This window comes from Ailuropoda melanoleuca, chromosome 17 (genome assembly GCF_002007445.2).
Source record: "Ailuropoda melanoleuca isolate Jingjing chromosome 17, ASM200744v2, whole genome shotgun sequence".
Taxonomy (NCBI): Eukaryota; Metazoa; Chordata; class Mammalia; order Carnivora; family Ursidae; genus Ailuropoda; species Ailuropoda melanoleuca.
The window spans coordinates 7,981,816-7,995,814 of record NC_048234.1 but is presented as its reverse complement, the minus strand read 5'-3'; the positions used below and the strand labels follow the sequence as shown (position 1 = coordinate 7,995,814).

Below are 13,999 nucleotides of genomic sequence, written 5' to 3'. Positions count from 1 at the left end.
ATAGGATAGTCTCATTTACCTAAAGAATTTGATGAAGGTGATTTTCTTTTTTTTTTTTTTTTTTAAGATTTTTATTTATTTATTTGACAGAGAGACAGCCAGTGAGAGAGGGAACACAAGCAGGGGGAGTGGGAGAGGAAGAAGCAGGCTCCCAGTGGAGGAGCCTGATATGGGGCTCGGTCCCAGAACACGGGGATCGCGCCCTGAGCTGAAGGCAGTTGCTTAACCACTGAGCCACCCAGGCGCCCCTGAAGGTGATTTTATGACAGCATTGTGGGTTGCTGATAAAAATAAAGTAAAAAATTACGTAACACTTACTCTATAAGGCACTCTCCTGAAGTATTGAAGGATACATGCTAACTCGCTCAATCGTCCCAACAACCATAGAGGGTGGATATTACTATTTCCCATTAAATACATGAGGATCGGGCGCCTGGGTGGCTCAGTCGGTTAGGCACTTGCCTTCGGCTCAGGTCATGATACCAGGGTCCTGGGGTCCAGCCCTGCATCGGGCTCCCTGCTCAGCTGGGGAGCCTGCTTTTCCCTCCACTCCCGGCTCACGCTCGCTCTCTGTCTCTCTAATAAATAAAATTTTTATAAAGAAATAAATAAATACACGAGGAACCCGAGAAGTCTGTGCAACTTCTCCATCCTGCAAGTGGGAGGGTGGGCACTGCCGCTCAGGCCCCCCGGCTGCAGAGTCTAGAGGACGCTCCCCTCCTTGGAATGTTCTCTCTCTCTGTGCAGCAGGGAAAGTCGCTCCCTTTTCCGGCTCTAACAGGCCCTTTTGCTCTCCTCAGGGACCTGATGCCGAGGACCCTGGAGGGGCAGATCACCATGGAGAAGACGCCCAGCTACTTCGTCACCCGCGAAGCGCCCGCGCGCATCTCGGCCATGTCCAAGGACACCAAGCTCATCGTGGTGGTGCGGGACCCGGTGACCCGCGCCATCTCGGACTACACGCAGACGCTGTCCAAGCGGCCCGACATCCCCACCTTCGAGAGCCTGACGTTCCGGAACCGCACGACGGGCCTCATCGACACGTCGTGGAGCGCCGTCCAGATCGGCATCTACGCCAAGCACCTGGAGCACTGGCTGCGCCACTTCCCCATCGGCCAGATGCTCTTCGTGAGCGGCGAGCGGCTCATCCGCGACCCGGCCGGCGAGCTGGGCCGCGTGCAGGACTTCCTGGGCCTGAAAAGGGTCATCACCGACAAGCATTTCTACTTCAACAAGACCAAGGGCTTCCCCTGCCTCAAGAAGGCCGAGGGCAGCAGCAAGCCCCACTGCCTGGGCAAGACCAAGGGCAGGACCCACCCCGAGATCGACCGCGACGTGGTGCGTAAGCTGCGCGAGTTCTACCGGCCGTTCAACCTGAAGTTCTACCAGATGACCGGCCGGGACTTCGGCTGGGACGGATAACCACATAATTTAAAAAGAAAAAAAAAATATCAAAATATAATATATTTTTTTACCAATCGGTAGAGAAAAGGCAGTTTAATATTTGTGCTGAAAATGTCTGTTTCAGCATTTTTTGTTCCCGGTGAATGTTAAGAGCGTGTTCTCTCCCCTCCGTCCCCATCTTCGTGTATCACCGGCACCGAACATTTGGATAAACAAAAAAGGAAAACCTCACTCATCGGAATACTTGCAATTTTTGATTTCTGTTTTATGTTTTATGTGCACAATTGTAAACTCTGAGTGTCGGTCGCCATGAAAACTTTCAAGAAAGTCCTGAGGGTAAATCAGTCTATTTCTGTCTCTCTCTCTGCGTCTCTTTTCACAGGTCCCTAATTAAAACTCTCTCCCCTTATATTTCCTCCCTTTTAACTTTTTTTTCCTGTGCCACTTCTTCAAAACCATCTCCCAGTTAATAACACCACACGTTTGCCCACCATTTCACAGTTAACCACAGTGCTTTCAAAGACAACACCTTCTTGCCTCTTTCTGCGACGTGGGAGAAGAATGGAGCAGATACAGAGTATGATCCCCATTTTACAGATAAAGAAACTGAGTCTCAGGGAGGTTGGGCAAAAACCCCATCTTCCACCTGTTCCCTTTTTCATACCCCTTCTCCCAGAGAGAATGAGAAGTAAGACAGCTGTACTTTTAGAAACGGTTAGCTAGTTTGGGGATGACCGGAGACAGGACAGAGAGGGTTTCCTATTGCCTTCTGAAGTTCCAGGCCAGCCTTATGACATTCGGTCATGAGGCGTCACCAGGGTTCAAGGACACCACTCACGCCTGGACACGGTATCTTTTAAGAGCCGATTTTGGCTCGTTGAAATGCCCTAAGCTATGGAACCCTCAGTTTGGTTGAGATTGAGAGAAATTACTGGATTCTTATCTGGAGAACGAGATGGACAATCACACTAGGAACAGGACAAAATATAGTAGGAGCATGACTTACCCAGTTGTGGTTTTGACTTTTTTTTTTTTTTGTAAGAAAACCCCGGTTCAGTAAGAGCTTACAGATAGGAATCTCATTTTTCTTTACTTCTTTTTTAACAAAGCAAATCTGCTTCTCTTTGTAATATCTCATTTCTAATCTTGGAGCTAATACTAAAAAGATGAATAAATGTCATTATTTTTCATGGGTGGAAGACTGTCACTTTGTCACTTTATTTTTCCCCACTTCCTGTTCATACCAAGAATAACGGAATATTCATCAATATTTGGAAAACATTCTACGAAATAGAGATGTGGGTAAAACGGAGGTTTTTCTTTTCCCATCTAGTTCTCTAATCCCCCATTTAAATAGCTCAAATAAATCAATAGTTTATTAAGAGTGTTCCTTTTCTCTCTGAGTGGGCATTAACAAGATTAGCGTTAATGGGAATTAAATTGGTTTAGAGAGAAGCACATATGCACGAAATATATAAAACACTTATAATTAGTCTGTCAGCAACATTTTATTACAGGTTTAAACCCACGAGGAAAATGTATCCTATCTCATGGCAGTTTTCCATATCTGCCAAAAATTTAAAGGAGCAGACACTATGGTATTCGTAAGTAATTATTCTTTTTTTCTCCAGTGTTGTCAGTTCGAAGAAACTCAAGTTGCTGGAAAATATACAGAGTGCAAATGTGCATCAACTTGAAACGCTAAATCAGGTGAAATCTTTCCTGAGAGGCCTCACACAGGATTAAAATGCAGGGAAAGAAACTAAGTTTCTAGATATTCCAACATGCTCCAAACCTTTGAATTTCTGTATGAATATCCCATTTATGAGAGTTAAAAAGAAAAAAAAATTCCAGGTCTCCTTTGCCCAGTTGATTTCCTTCCCTTCTGGTGCCCTTTATTTTCCAACTCAGTACCCTGTTTTTGCTGTTTTTAAATCATCCCTTTTAGAAACAAGATACTCATCTTAAACTCCTTGCATCTTTTCTCTGAACTCATTTTGTTTGTGCCTCTGATCCTTTTCTAAGCATTTGCTTGGCGATAAGCAGACGTGGCTTGCACGAGGAAAGGAGTGCACCTAACAATTGTATTGGGCAATCTTCCTCTTTCTGTGTTGAGAAGTAATAAAAGAACAGAATTGAGCTCAAAGCACCTCTTCTCACATGTAGATTTTTAAAAATTCATATTATTTAAATAATGAAATGACTCTAGAACCTTCCAGGAAAACTGTCTAACTTCTAAAGGTTCATAAGAATGCCGGAAGTTCGAGATTGCAGCAAAGCATCTACAGATCTAGGGTCCGTATACTTGAAGTTTCTTCCAGAACAGGAATTACCCTTACTCCTGCTGTGTGTGGCTTCAGATTTCCTTTGACCATTTGGCTGTACGAGTTAATAGGTTTTGTTCTTGATTTGGACATCTTAACCACGCTTCCTCTGAGCTGTCTGCTCCATGGCCATGCCTACTGACTTCCTACACTCTTCTTAGAGAGAGAACATTCTCTCTCTAGAAGAGCAGTCAGAGGTCTCGAGCTCCTGAACAGTGTGCTCTTGAGGTCCCATGTACGGTGTCAAATTCTCTAGGTAACTTAGTAACCTGTAGGGGAAATTCATTTATTCTAATGACGGGAGGTTAATAAGCTGCTAGAGAAAGTATATTTATTACTCAGGGACTATTAATCTCACTGTACGTTTCCTAATTTCAAAGATCTTCAGAGTCAGAATAAACCTAACGGATCAAATCGCCATTTGGCCCTTAAATCCTTTCTTTAGCTAGTTGCACGGGGGTTTCGACCATGAACGTGTCTGGAAATTCTCCACTCTTTGATTTTGCTGTTGTTGTAAAGAGGATCAATTTCTCTCAACACCATCCGGTTCTGTGGGCTGAGATCCGCCAGATCTGTTAGACGTGAAGATACTTACAATTCAACGTGTGGATACATAAAGGGGCGCATATAATAATGGTACATTACATTCACGTAGCAGATTACCCTTTCATTGCCCCTTAAACCAACAGCCGCTCTCTAGTCTCGAAGAGTTTTACTTTCCAGATGAGCAAGGGAATACTTAGAGAACCGTGGTTCCCCACAAACGATGACTGTACCTCCCAGGGGGATCTCTGGAGATAGTTTGGTTGTCCCAAGACTGGCAGAATGTAGGGTGCTTCTAATGGACAGTGTGATGCCCAGAAGAGACCCTGTAGCAATGAATCATCCTACCCAAAATGTCAGCAGCGCCGAGATTCCTGGTTTAAGAAGAAGTAAAGCATATACTAGCTAGTTCGTGTCTGAAGCCTGTCTACACCAGATTCTAATGAATGCTTGGCTGGGAATTCTTTCCCTCATCACCCTAAGTTTTTCTCTTGCAGACCTTTTTTTTTTTTTTTAAAGATTTTATTTATTTATTTGACAGAGATAGAGACAGCCAGCGAGAGAGGGAACACAAGCAGGGCGAGTGGGAGAGGAAGAAGCAGGCTCATAGCAGAGGAGCCTGATGTGGGGCTCGATCCCATAACGCCGGGATCACGCCCTGAGCCGAAGGCAAACACTTAATGACTGCGCCACCCAGGCGCCCCTCTTGCATACCTTTCTTTCTCCCTCTCACTCTGTGAGTGATTCCATCATAGTAAGCAGATGAGCGTTTAACGCCATGCCTTGCCAAGAGGAGCGCTAACGAGAAACATCGCGGAACTGGGTTTTTAAATGGATAATTGCATTTCTGTGAAGTGGGATCCGTCGACTTCGAGTGGGAACATCACATGCCCATAAAACATTTCTAAACGTGTTTTCAAGTTCAAGTCCTGCAGTTTCAATTCGCCTCCATGACCGTGCCATTGACAGTATTTCTTGTCGCTTGACACAATCAACGTGTCGAGAGAGAGAAGTAAATGGGCCCCACTTCGGTTAAACAGCAGAATTCAGACGGATGTGTTAGGGCTTACAAAGGGCTCCGAGCTGCTGAGTTATAGCAAAGGAAGGCACATTCTTTCTGCCATATTTTCTAGAAACCCCAGAACTTTGTGTCTAATTTCCATAGAGTCAGGGAAGAGAAGAGCCTATGGTTGCCAAACACGGGGAAGTGTGGCTGGGATTCCGTCCAAGAAAATTCCTTCTTGTAGAACTGAAAGACCCTACCTATTCTCCTGACATATCCCGTAATCACTGAAGAAGAACGAGCCTTTTTCAAACCCAAACTTCAAGCCCTGATGGGGAAACATCCCCATTATCGTAGCCTATCTGGTCCTTGAAACATCTTCAATGTGCAAATGGATTTGAGTTCAGAGTCTCAATTCTATGGATCAAAAACAGGGAGGGGGGGCGCCTGGGTGGCGCAGTCATTAAGCGTCTGCCTTCGGTTCAGGGCGTGATCCCGGCGTTATGGGATCGAGCCCCACATCGGGCTCCTCCACTGGGAAGCCTGCTTCTTCCTCTCCCACTCCCCCTGCTTGTGTTCCCTCTCTCGCTGGCTGTCTCTCTCTCTGTCAAATAAATAAATAAAATCTTAAACAAAACAAAACAAAAGAGGGAGGGGGGAAATTTATAAACCTCTGTGTCCCATCACGGCATGTTGGAACGGTAGGCCTTCCCTTTAAAGCTTGAAGAAAGGGTGAATTTGGAGATATCACGAGGCAGTGCAACTTTATACACAGAGTCACAAAATAGCGGATTTTAGCTATGCCAGGAGGAAAGAAAACTGAAAATAGAAACTGCTTCTAATATATGGACCCATTGTGGGATATTAAGAAATATCAGTATGTCTCAGACTGTTTTCAGTTCCTTTTAACTGTCCATCATGTTCCTTTAACAGCTACCGGCTCAACAACTTAGTTTCCTTGAGTTTTACCATCAAAATAGAAGCTAGCAATAAAAGAGGGAATGTACTGTCTGCTATGAATCCTTTCCACCCCACAGTTCCTGGGTCTGATGTTTTAGGTGTGTCTGAAGGAGCAGATGTGATGAGGCACGCTACCCTTTATTAGCCCTGCCTGGCTGGGATGTGATCAGGCTGGATTTTGAGCGAGGTGCTAGCTGATGGCTCGGAAGAGGGCGTTTAGGGCACCGTCTGGCCCACATACAGACAAAAACGCTTCACATCCCTCCCAGAGTCACTTTCTAGTAAGCCCAGAGTGTTTACCACCCCTGGGGGTTGTCTTCATTGCAAACAGGACCGATGTGCCTTTTTCCCTTCCCACCTCCTCTCCGTGCTTCCTACGCTTTCTAGTGCCTTCTCTCCGTGTCCTGCCTGTGTCCTGGGATTCCTTGTATCCCAGACTCTACCAATCTAAGGCCTTTCCTCTCTTCAGATGCAACATGCTTGATGGTGTCCACTTCCTACCTCAGATTCCTGGGGAAATTGCTCTCAGGTTTGGCAGCTCTAGAGAAAGTGGTCGGACTGATGTGGGTACCAGGACGGGTGGAGACCAGACGGATTTAACTTTCCCCAAGAGTGTTTACGTGAGAGAGAAAAAGGACCCAAAGGAAGACGGATGAAGCTGACTACGCAAGTACCAGGGAACATTTTTATGACAGGAGACGGAGGTGCTGTTGGAAGGACACTTTCCAGCCCCCCACCCCTCACCACACACCTGAAGAACAGGGTGGGCACCTGGGCATTGCACTTTGGAAGGCTTGTCTGCCTCTGGTCTGGGCAGTGGCATTTTCCTCCCACCTGTTTCCCCAGAAAGTCTTATCTAAGCTCCTATTTCTTTATTTCGAGACCGCAACAGCTGGTCAACCAGAGAACAGGAGGAAGAAAGAAAATTTCACTGCCATTTTTCAGCATGAATGAAAGTTCTCGATCGCCTCCCATCTACTGAGGACTTTGGAGTTCAAATCCAATTCTTCTCTCAGACTATTTGGTGTTACTTTTCAAATCCCAGTTCAGTTCTGTTAGGAAACACCCAACTAAATATTCTATAATAACAACAACTTACTTGATATAAAATGATTCAAAGCATTTTTACATCCAACTTTAGACTGGAACAGCTTTTCTGTTGTTGGTTTTCCTTTCTTTCCAGATTAAAAAAACAAGTTTATATATTATCACATTTTCTTATGTCTAACAAACCACCTTTCCCCCCAACCGAATGACTGCACATCATATCATTTCTTCTGACCGTTATCATTTCCCTTCTGTGTGAACTTTTACCCTTTAATATTCTCCTGTATCCAAATCCTTCAGTGAAAAGCCATCTCGCATCTTTATTTTTGTTTATTCCTCCTTGGTTTTCAGTGACACTCATAATTGTGCTTTCCCCCAGTTTTTGCTAACCCTGTGGCCCCAGAATTATACCTTATTTTTCATTTCAAAAGTTGGCCTCCATTCTACCTTCTTTGACCTCCTTTCCTTTTTCTCAGATGGTGCATCTCCATTTTAGGAAAAGTTCTCTTTAGAGAAACATCTCCGTTCCACCAGCCTTCCAGCATATGGCATCTGACGCTTTCTGGAGCTGCGTGATCCCTCCTTACCCGCTAAAGCACAGAAGGAGCAAACAAGACTGGCTTCCAGCTGTAAAATGATTTCCGTGCTGAGCACCCTCTCACACTCTTCTATCCAGCCATAAATAATGAGCTCTTTTTCAGATTCTTCGGCCTCTGCTATTTGATGAGGCCATCAATAAAAAGTTCTGTATCAACGGAATGATAAACTCCACTAGCCCGAGCCATATATAATGAACACCCAGAAAAAATTGGAAGCAGATCTGGTTTTTACCAGCCGCATCTGTCCCTCTAACTTGAGTTGCAAATCTCCCACATGATACCAATGCCCAGGGTCTGGTTTTCACATCCGTCCTTCGATGTGTGTCCCGAGGTTTCTCAACCAGTCTGTTCTCTGCTTTTCCATGTCCATTTATTCCTGCCACGTTTTCACTGTATTTATTCTAGTTCTCATTTCTCTAGCCTGATGGTCATCCATTTCACTATTAGCTCTCTATTTCTACTATTACCGCTATGATACTTTCTAGGTGTCTGTGCTGAGGATGCCCTTCCCCAATGTTCTCGCATCTTCACGAACACCTCCTTCCTCAACCACTTTATTTAAAATGTTTGTCCATTCGCTGGTTAAGTCCTGGGATCCAGCCACATGATAAATCATGTGATGATGTATACATTAGACTTCCCTGGCACGTCGCGCCTCTATATACCACGAAAGGGAACCAGCCATACCTTGTCCAAACTGCCCGTTTTCTTGATCCTACTTACTTTTTTTTTAATGATGTTCCTTTAATCCATCAGTGCTTCCTGTGCCTTAATGATGAAACCCCATGTCTCGTAGATAATTTGGGGAATAGTCTTGATTTGACCACAAATAAGGAAGTCTTGCATGAATCACTCAGTACCGCTGAATGATTTGATTTTATTAAAAAAAATGCAGAGAATAAACTGTGTTCATTGCAACCAAAATGTCTGGAAACATTTTATGGCAGGGGCTGTCACTAATAACTATGTTTCTTCTGTCTCTTAAAACGGTTATCATTAAATCGATCACTTTACCTATTTCCCACAGAATACTGGAAACTATAACCAAAATGTGTTTTTAGTGTTAAGATTCAGTGCGAGCTGGCCACTGAAATTTTCTTCCCTCTGTCACTTGGGTCACATTTGTCAGTGTTGGAGTGGTGGTGACTGCATTTTAATTGAGTTTCTTTCTACCTTCCTTAAATCCAGGCATTATCAGTCCTTCTCGACTCTGAGGCTGTATCTTTTCTGGATCCTGAAAAAGTTCTGTGGGGAAAAAAAATAGTCCTTAATCACAGTTTCTAAATTGGGCCTACCTTAATCCATCCATTTTAGCCCCTTTAATTTACAGACCAACCCCCTCCTTGAACAGTAAAATATAAAAAAAACCTCATTCATTCTTGTGCTAACTGTTGCTTCCATCATTACTTTGGTCTGGTCCAAATAGAACATGTCTGTCCTTGGACACCTGCTATTTTCTGCACATTTTTATACCACAGTTTTCCCCACCTCCTGCCCCATTCCTTGCTTTTGCAAAAGAAGGAGGTAGGAATCTTCCTCTTTGAATCCTTGAATGCACCCTTTATAACCATTTGGAATTGGACACAATGCTTCTTGCGCCCTGATCAACCATCAACATTCCTTCTGAGTCTAGGGTTTGCACGAAGAGTGTCATCGAGTGACCAGAAAAGGCCTTGGGTCCTTGCCTATGTGGTCCTTTCAATGAAAGCCAGCCAGCTTTCATTTGTGGGAATCTACTTAGACCCCAAGGTGTTGTTCGAATCCCCTTTTACAAAAAAGGGAGGGTCATTTAAAAAAGAAGTTGGTAAAGTACACATCCCATAAATTTTACCCTCTTGACCATTAAGTGTATAATTCAGCGACATGAAGTAAATTCACAATGTTGTTCTGCAACCGTCATCACCATCATCTCCAGAATTTTTTCATCATCCCTAACAGAAATTTTGTACCCACTGGACAATGACTCCCCATCCCACTGCTCTCGGCCCCAGGTAATCTCTGTTCGACTTTCTGTCTGTATGAATCTGACCCTTCTAGGTACCTCAAAGAAGTGGGATCATCATTTCGTGCTTGGGTTATTTCACGTATAACCCACATGGTGGAATGGGTCAGAATCTCAAATTTTTAAGGCTAAATAAAATTTCACTCTATGTATAGTCCGCATTTTGTGTATCTATTCATCTCTCAGTGGACACTGGGCGTGTTTCTACCCTTTGGCTATCGGACTAATGCTGCTATGAACATGGGGGTACAAGTAAGTGCTGGAGCCTCTGTCTTTTTGGGCACATCCCATGAAGTGGAATTTCTGGATGATAGCAGTTCCATGCTTGACCTTTTGAGCCAGCACCAAACTGTTTTCCACAGCAGCAATGCAGGAAGTTTCCGATTTCTTTACATCTTCTCCGATACCTCCCTTTCTTTTTTCTTTCCTTTCTTCCTTTCCCTTCCCTCCTTCCATTTCTTTCTCTCTTCCTTTCCTTTTTCCTTTCTTTCCCTTCCCTTCCCCTTTCCTTTCCTTCCCATTCCATTTTCCTACCTTCCTTCCTTTTTAAAAAAAATAATAGTCATCCTAGTAGGTGTGAAGAGAAAAGGCTTTTTTTCTGTTCTTATTCTTTAACTCGAAGTCCTTGGATGCCCCTTGTCCCCTCCTCCCCCTTCCCCTCCCCCTCCTTCCTCCTCCTTTTCCTCCTCCTCTCCTCCTCCTCCCCTCCTCCCTCTCCCCCCTCCTTCTTCTTCCTATTCTTCTTCTTATTCTTATTCCTCTAGGGGACTCTTAAAAAAATAATAATATCCAGACTCGCTTCTCACTCTCCTTGCCCTTTTGTGTCCTCCTTCCCCTTCCCTGTCCCTCAGATGAAATCAGCTTCCCCCTTTTCTTTCCACAGCAGGAAACTGCAGCTCCTCCACTTTCTTCAACTGTTTCTCTGCTTTTGTTCACACTTTCCACACTTGGAAACCTCCCTGATCGTCCACCATGGAAGCATATGGTGGCTTCATCTGGATGGAGCTGATTCGCCCCACGTGCTTGTCCTTTTGGACTCTTAAAGCTGAGTCCAAAATGCCAACCTGTACCTTTTTCCTCCTCGTTGCAGTAAGCCTGCAGTAAGGGCACACACTTTCATGAGCTCACACGCGTTCACACACAGCCTTCCCCCAAAGACCACATCCAGTCTCACCTTTACTCCAAATACTGCCAGATTCTTGTTTTGAACATTGGAGATGCTTTCGTATTGGTATAAAACACTCAAGAGACCCCCTTCGACCTCCTCTGGACTTGAATGAGTGAGTGGTCCAGGTCTTTGACCACCAGCCATGAGCAAGCAAGTTCCAGAGAGCAGACATGATTTCCTTCCTGCCACATTCCTTTTTCGGGTAATATTTTCATCAATACAGTCTCCCGGATAACTTGTCCGGCCTCACCAGAATTGTAAACACAGCCAGTGCTTCTTTCCTGGGTCACAATTTCTCCTTTATNATTTCTCCTTTATTCTGAAGGGATAAGCAAAATTTAAGCTTACTTAGTAGGATCACTAGGAATAAAAATGATTCATCGTTTTCACTTTAAAAGAAAAACAACCAAGTGTTACCATGAATAAAAGACTCTGCATGAATTCTTGCTGTCCCTTGAAAAAAGCATCTCAGAAAAACGCCACTAGGAACAAATTCAGAGCCCCCCCGGTTCGCAGCCCCATCCTGTCTTCAGATGGGAATAGATGGCTACATCTTAAGTAGGCAACCACACCCACTGAGGTCCCACCTGCCCTGACACTTTGCACAACTTCTAACAACTGGGCTCATTTTGATTTTCTATAATCAAGCTTCCAACCTCAAAATTCCGCCCAGTACCTAAGTGTTGTCTCCTACCTCCGTGGTTGGGTTCCTGCCTTTCTACCCTCTTCCTCCAGTTACTCCAGGCTCGGGAGAGGTGTTCAAGTCTGTCTCTTTGACCGCATTCCTGATGTCTGCTGCCAGACCTCCCTGGTTTTACCTACCTAGGCAGGTCAGGAGTTGGGATGGTAAATTTCCATTTGAGTTTGCCTGCGCACCTGACCTGTGCCTTAGTACTCTCTATTTATTTGATTATCTTAGGGATGTCATTGTTGACCTATGCAAAAGCCAAAGGAAGCCTACTTCTAAAGAACATGTTTCAGTGACCATGATTTTCTTTTTCATACGTCTTCCAAGACAAAGCTGTTTTTGCTCTCGAATTGAATGTGTTTCTTGTAGGAGTTTGAAGGGTAGCCTGTGTCGCTTAAGCTTCTCGCAATCTCATTGATATTTCCTGGGTGGCTGTTGATTCTCTTGAAGGGTGTTCTTGAAGAAAGCTCCCATCTACTGGGGCACACAGACAACAGTACGTTCTATTCTCTCCTGCCTTTACCCTCGAGCAGGTGAATTTACTATGAAGGAAATAAAGTTCAAGTTTCAGGTCCCTCACTGGTGGTAAGACCCTTAAAGAGTCTTTACCCAACCTTAGATCGGCAGTTTTGTATTCCTTTCTTAAAAGAACACCTAACTTTGTCTGAGTTTCAGGCCCCATGAAACCTGTCTCCACTTCTGCCTATGTGAACCTTGGGGAGGATAAGTTTGCCACATCAGCTGGATGTGATTTCTTCCCCTTCGCCCCCCTCTTGACAGCACATTCCAAATTCCACCCTCCCTCAACCCCTCAGTTATATTGTCCACGTTCTCTTCCTCTCACTACAGCACCTGGTTTTAGCTCTAACTTACAGAGAGGCCTATGGATCTATGTTAGAAACAACGCCAGGGGGCGCCTGGGTGGCTCAGTAGGTTAGGAGTCTGCCTTCGGCTCGGGTCATGATCCCAGGGTGCTACGCTCAAACCCCACATCGGGGTCCCTGCTCAGTGGTGAGTCTGTTTCTCCCTCTCCCTCTGTGATCTCTCTTACTTTCACTCTCTTTCAAATAAATAAATAAAATCTTAAAAAAAAAAAAAAAAGAAAGAAAGAAAGAAAGAAGGAAAGAAACAATGCCAAGCCAGGGCAATGAAAGAGCATTCTCTCGGCAACACTTGAAAGGAACGGTAATGATGCATTTTAATTGTGACTGATAGTGTCCAATAAAACTGATCAGCACGGGCCTGAACCATGGTGACCAGGGACACTAGATATGTTAATATAACCCCCCCCAAATCACTTTGCACCCTTCTTAGGCTCTTCTGAGCCCATTTTTCTAACATAAATCTAAATACTGAGAGTGTAGATTTTTAGTTAAGAGTGTGGGCATTTGGGGGCAGGTGGGTGACTCAAGTCAGTTAAGTGTCTGCCTTCAGCTCAGGTCATGATCCCAGGTTCCTGGGATTGAGCTCCATGTCGGGCTCTGCTCAGCGAGCAGTCTGCTTCTCCCTCTCCCTCTGTGATCTCTCTTGCTCTCTCTCTCAAACAAACAAACAAATCAATCAATCAATCTTTTTTTCCTTTTTGGAGAGTGTGGGAATTTGATTTGAATTCTAAAGTTGCCAGTTTCTAGCTATGTGAATTTGGGAAGCATACTTAATCTCTCTGATCCTCAGGTTTCTAACCTGTAAAGAAGGGGTGATAATAGTAACACTCACAGAATAAGGTTGTCAGGAGGACTGAAGTATTACAAGAAGTGCTTATATCAATGCCTGGGACATAGTAAACAAGTTTTAGCTTTTATTTAGAAGATCTATGCACTCACTCTGTGGGTTCCACAAAATGACTGTAGTTTGCATGAATATATTTACATACATATGCAGCCTATCTTCCTACGCACTCCCAGGCCTCCTTGCACAGAGATTACACAACTAGGAATCACTGTATTACATTTAGTATTGTTTTCCCTTGAATCAAAAGACGGCTCAGAGACACCCTGAAAGTTTCCAAATCTTAAATCTGCCTAATAACTAAGTAGAAATCAAAAGAAGCAGGGAGAAAAAAAAAAAAAGGAAAAAAAAGCGAGGAATAATTTAAACTCACTGACAGAGTTCATGTTTCTTACCCCATAGTTTTATCCCCGTATTTTGCAGAAACAAGTCATGGGCAGGAAGGATACCAGTTTCCTCATCAAGTCATCCAACAGAAGGCGAACACCTGGGGCCCCTGGCTGGCTCCATTGTCAGGGGGAGCATGTGACTCT

The 13,999-nt window shown here is 44.3% G+C and overlaps 1 protein-coding gene across 1 annotated transcript; it reads left to right on the top strand.

The window, feature by feature from the left end:
• Positions 1-726: 726 nt before the first annotated feature.
• LOC100477182 (heparan sulfate glucosamine 3-O-sulfotransferase 3A1) lies at positions 727-1,635 on the top strand. Its single transcript, XM_034647203.1, has one exon. The coding sequence runs from the start codon at positions 727-729 to the stop codon at positions 1,420-1,422; it is 696 nt and encodes a 231-aa protein (XP_034503094.1). The 3' UTR covers positions 1,423-1,635.
• Positions 1,636-13,999: the final 12,364 nt, after the last annotated feature.

Excerpts from the sequence above, each read along its gene's own strand:
- LOC100477182 (XM_034647203.1), top strand. The coding sequence starts at position 727 with ATGTTCTCTCTCTCTGTGCAGCAGGGAAAGTCGCTCCCTTTTCCGGCT.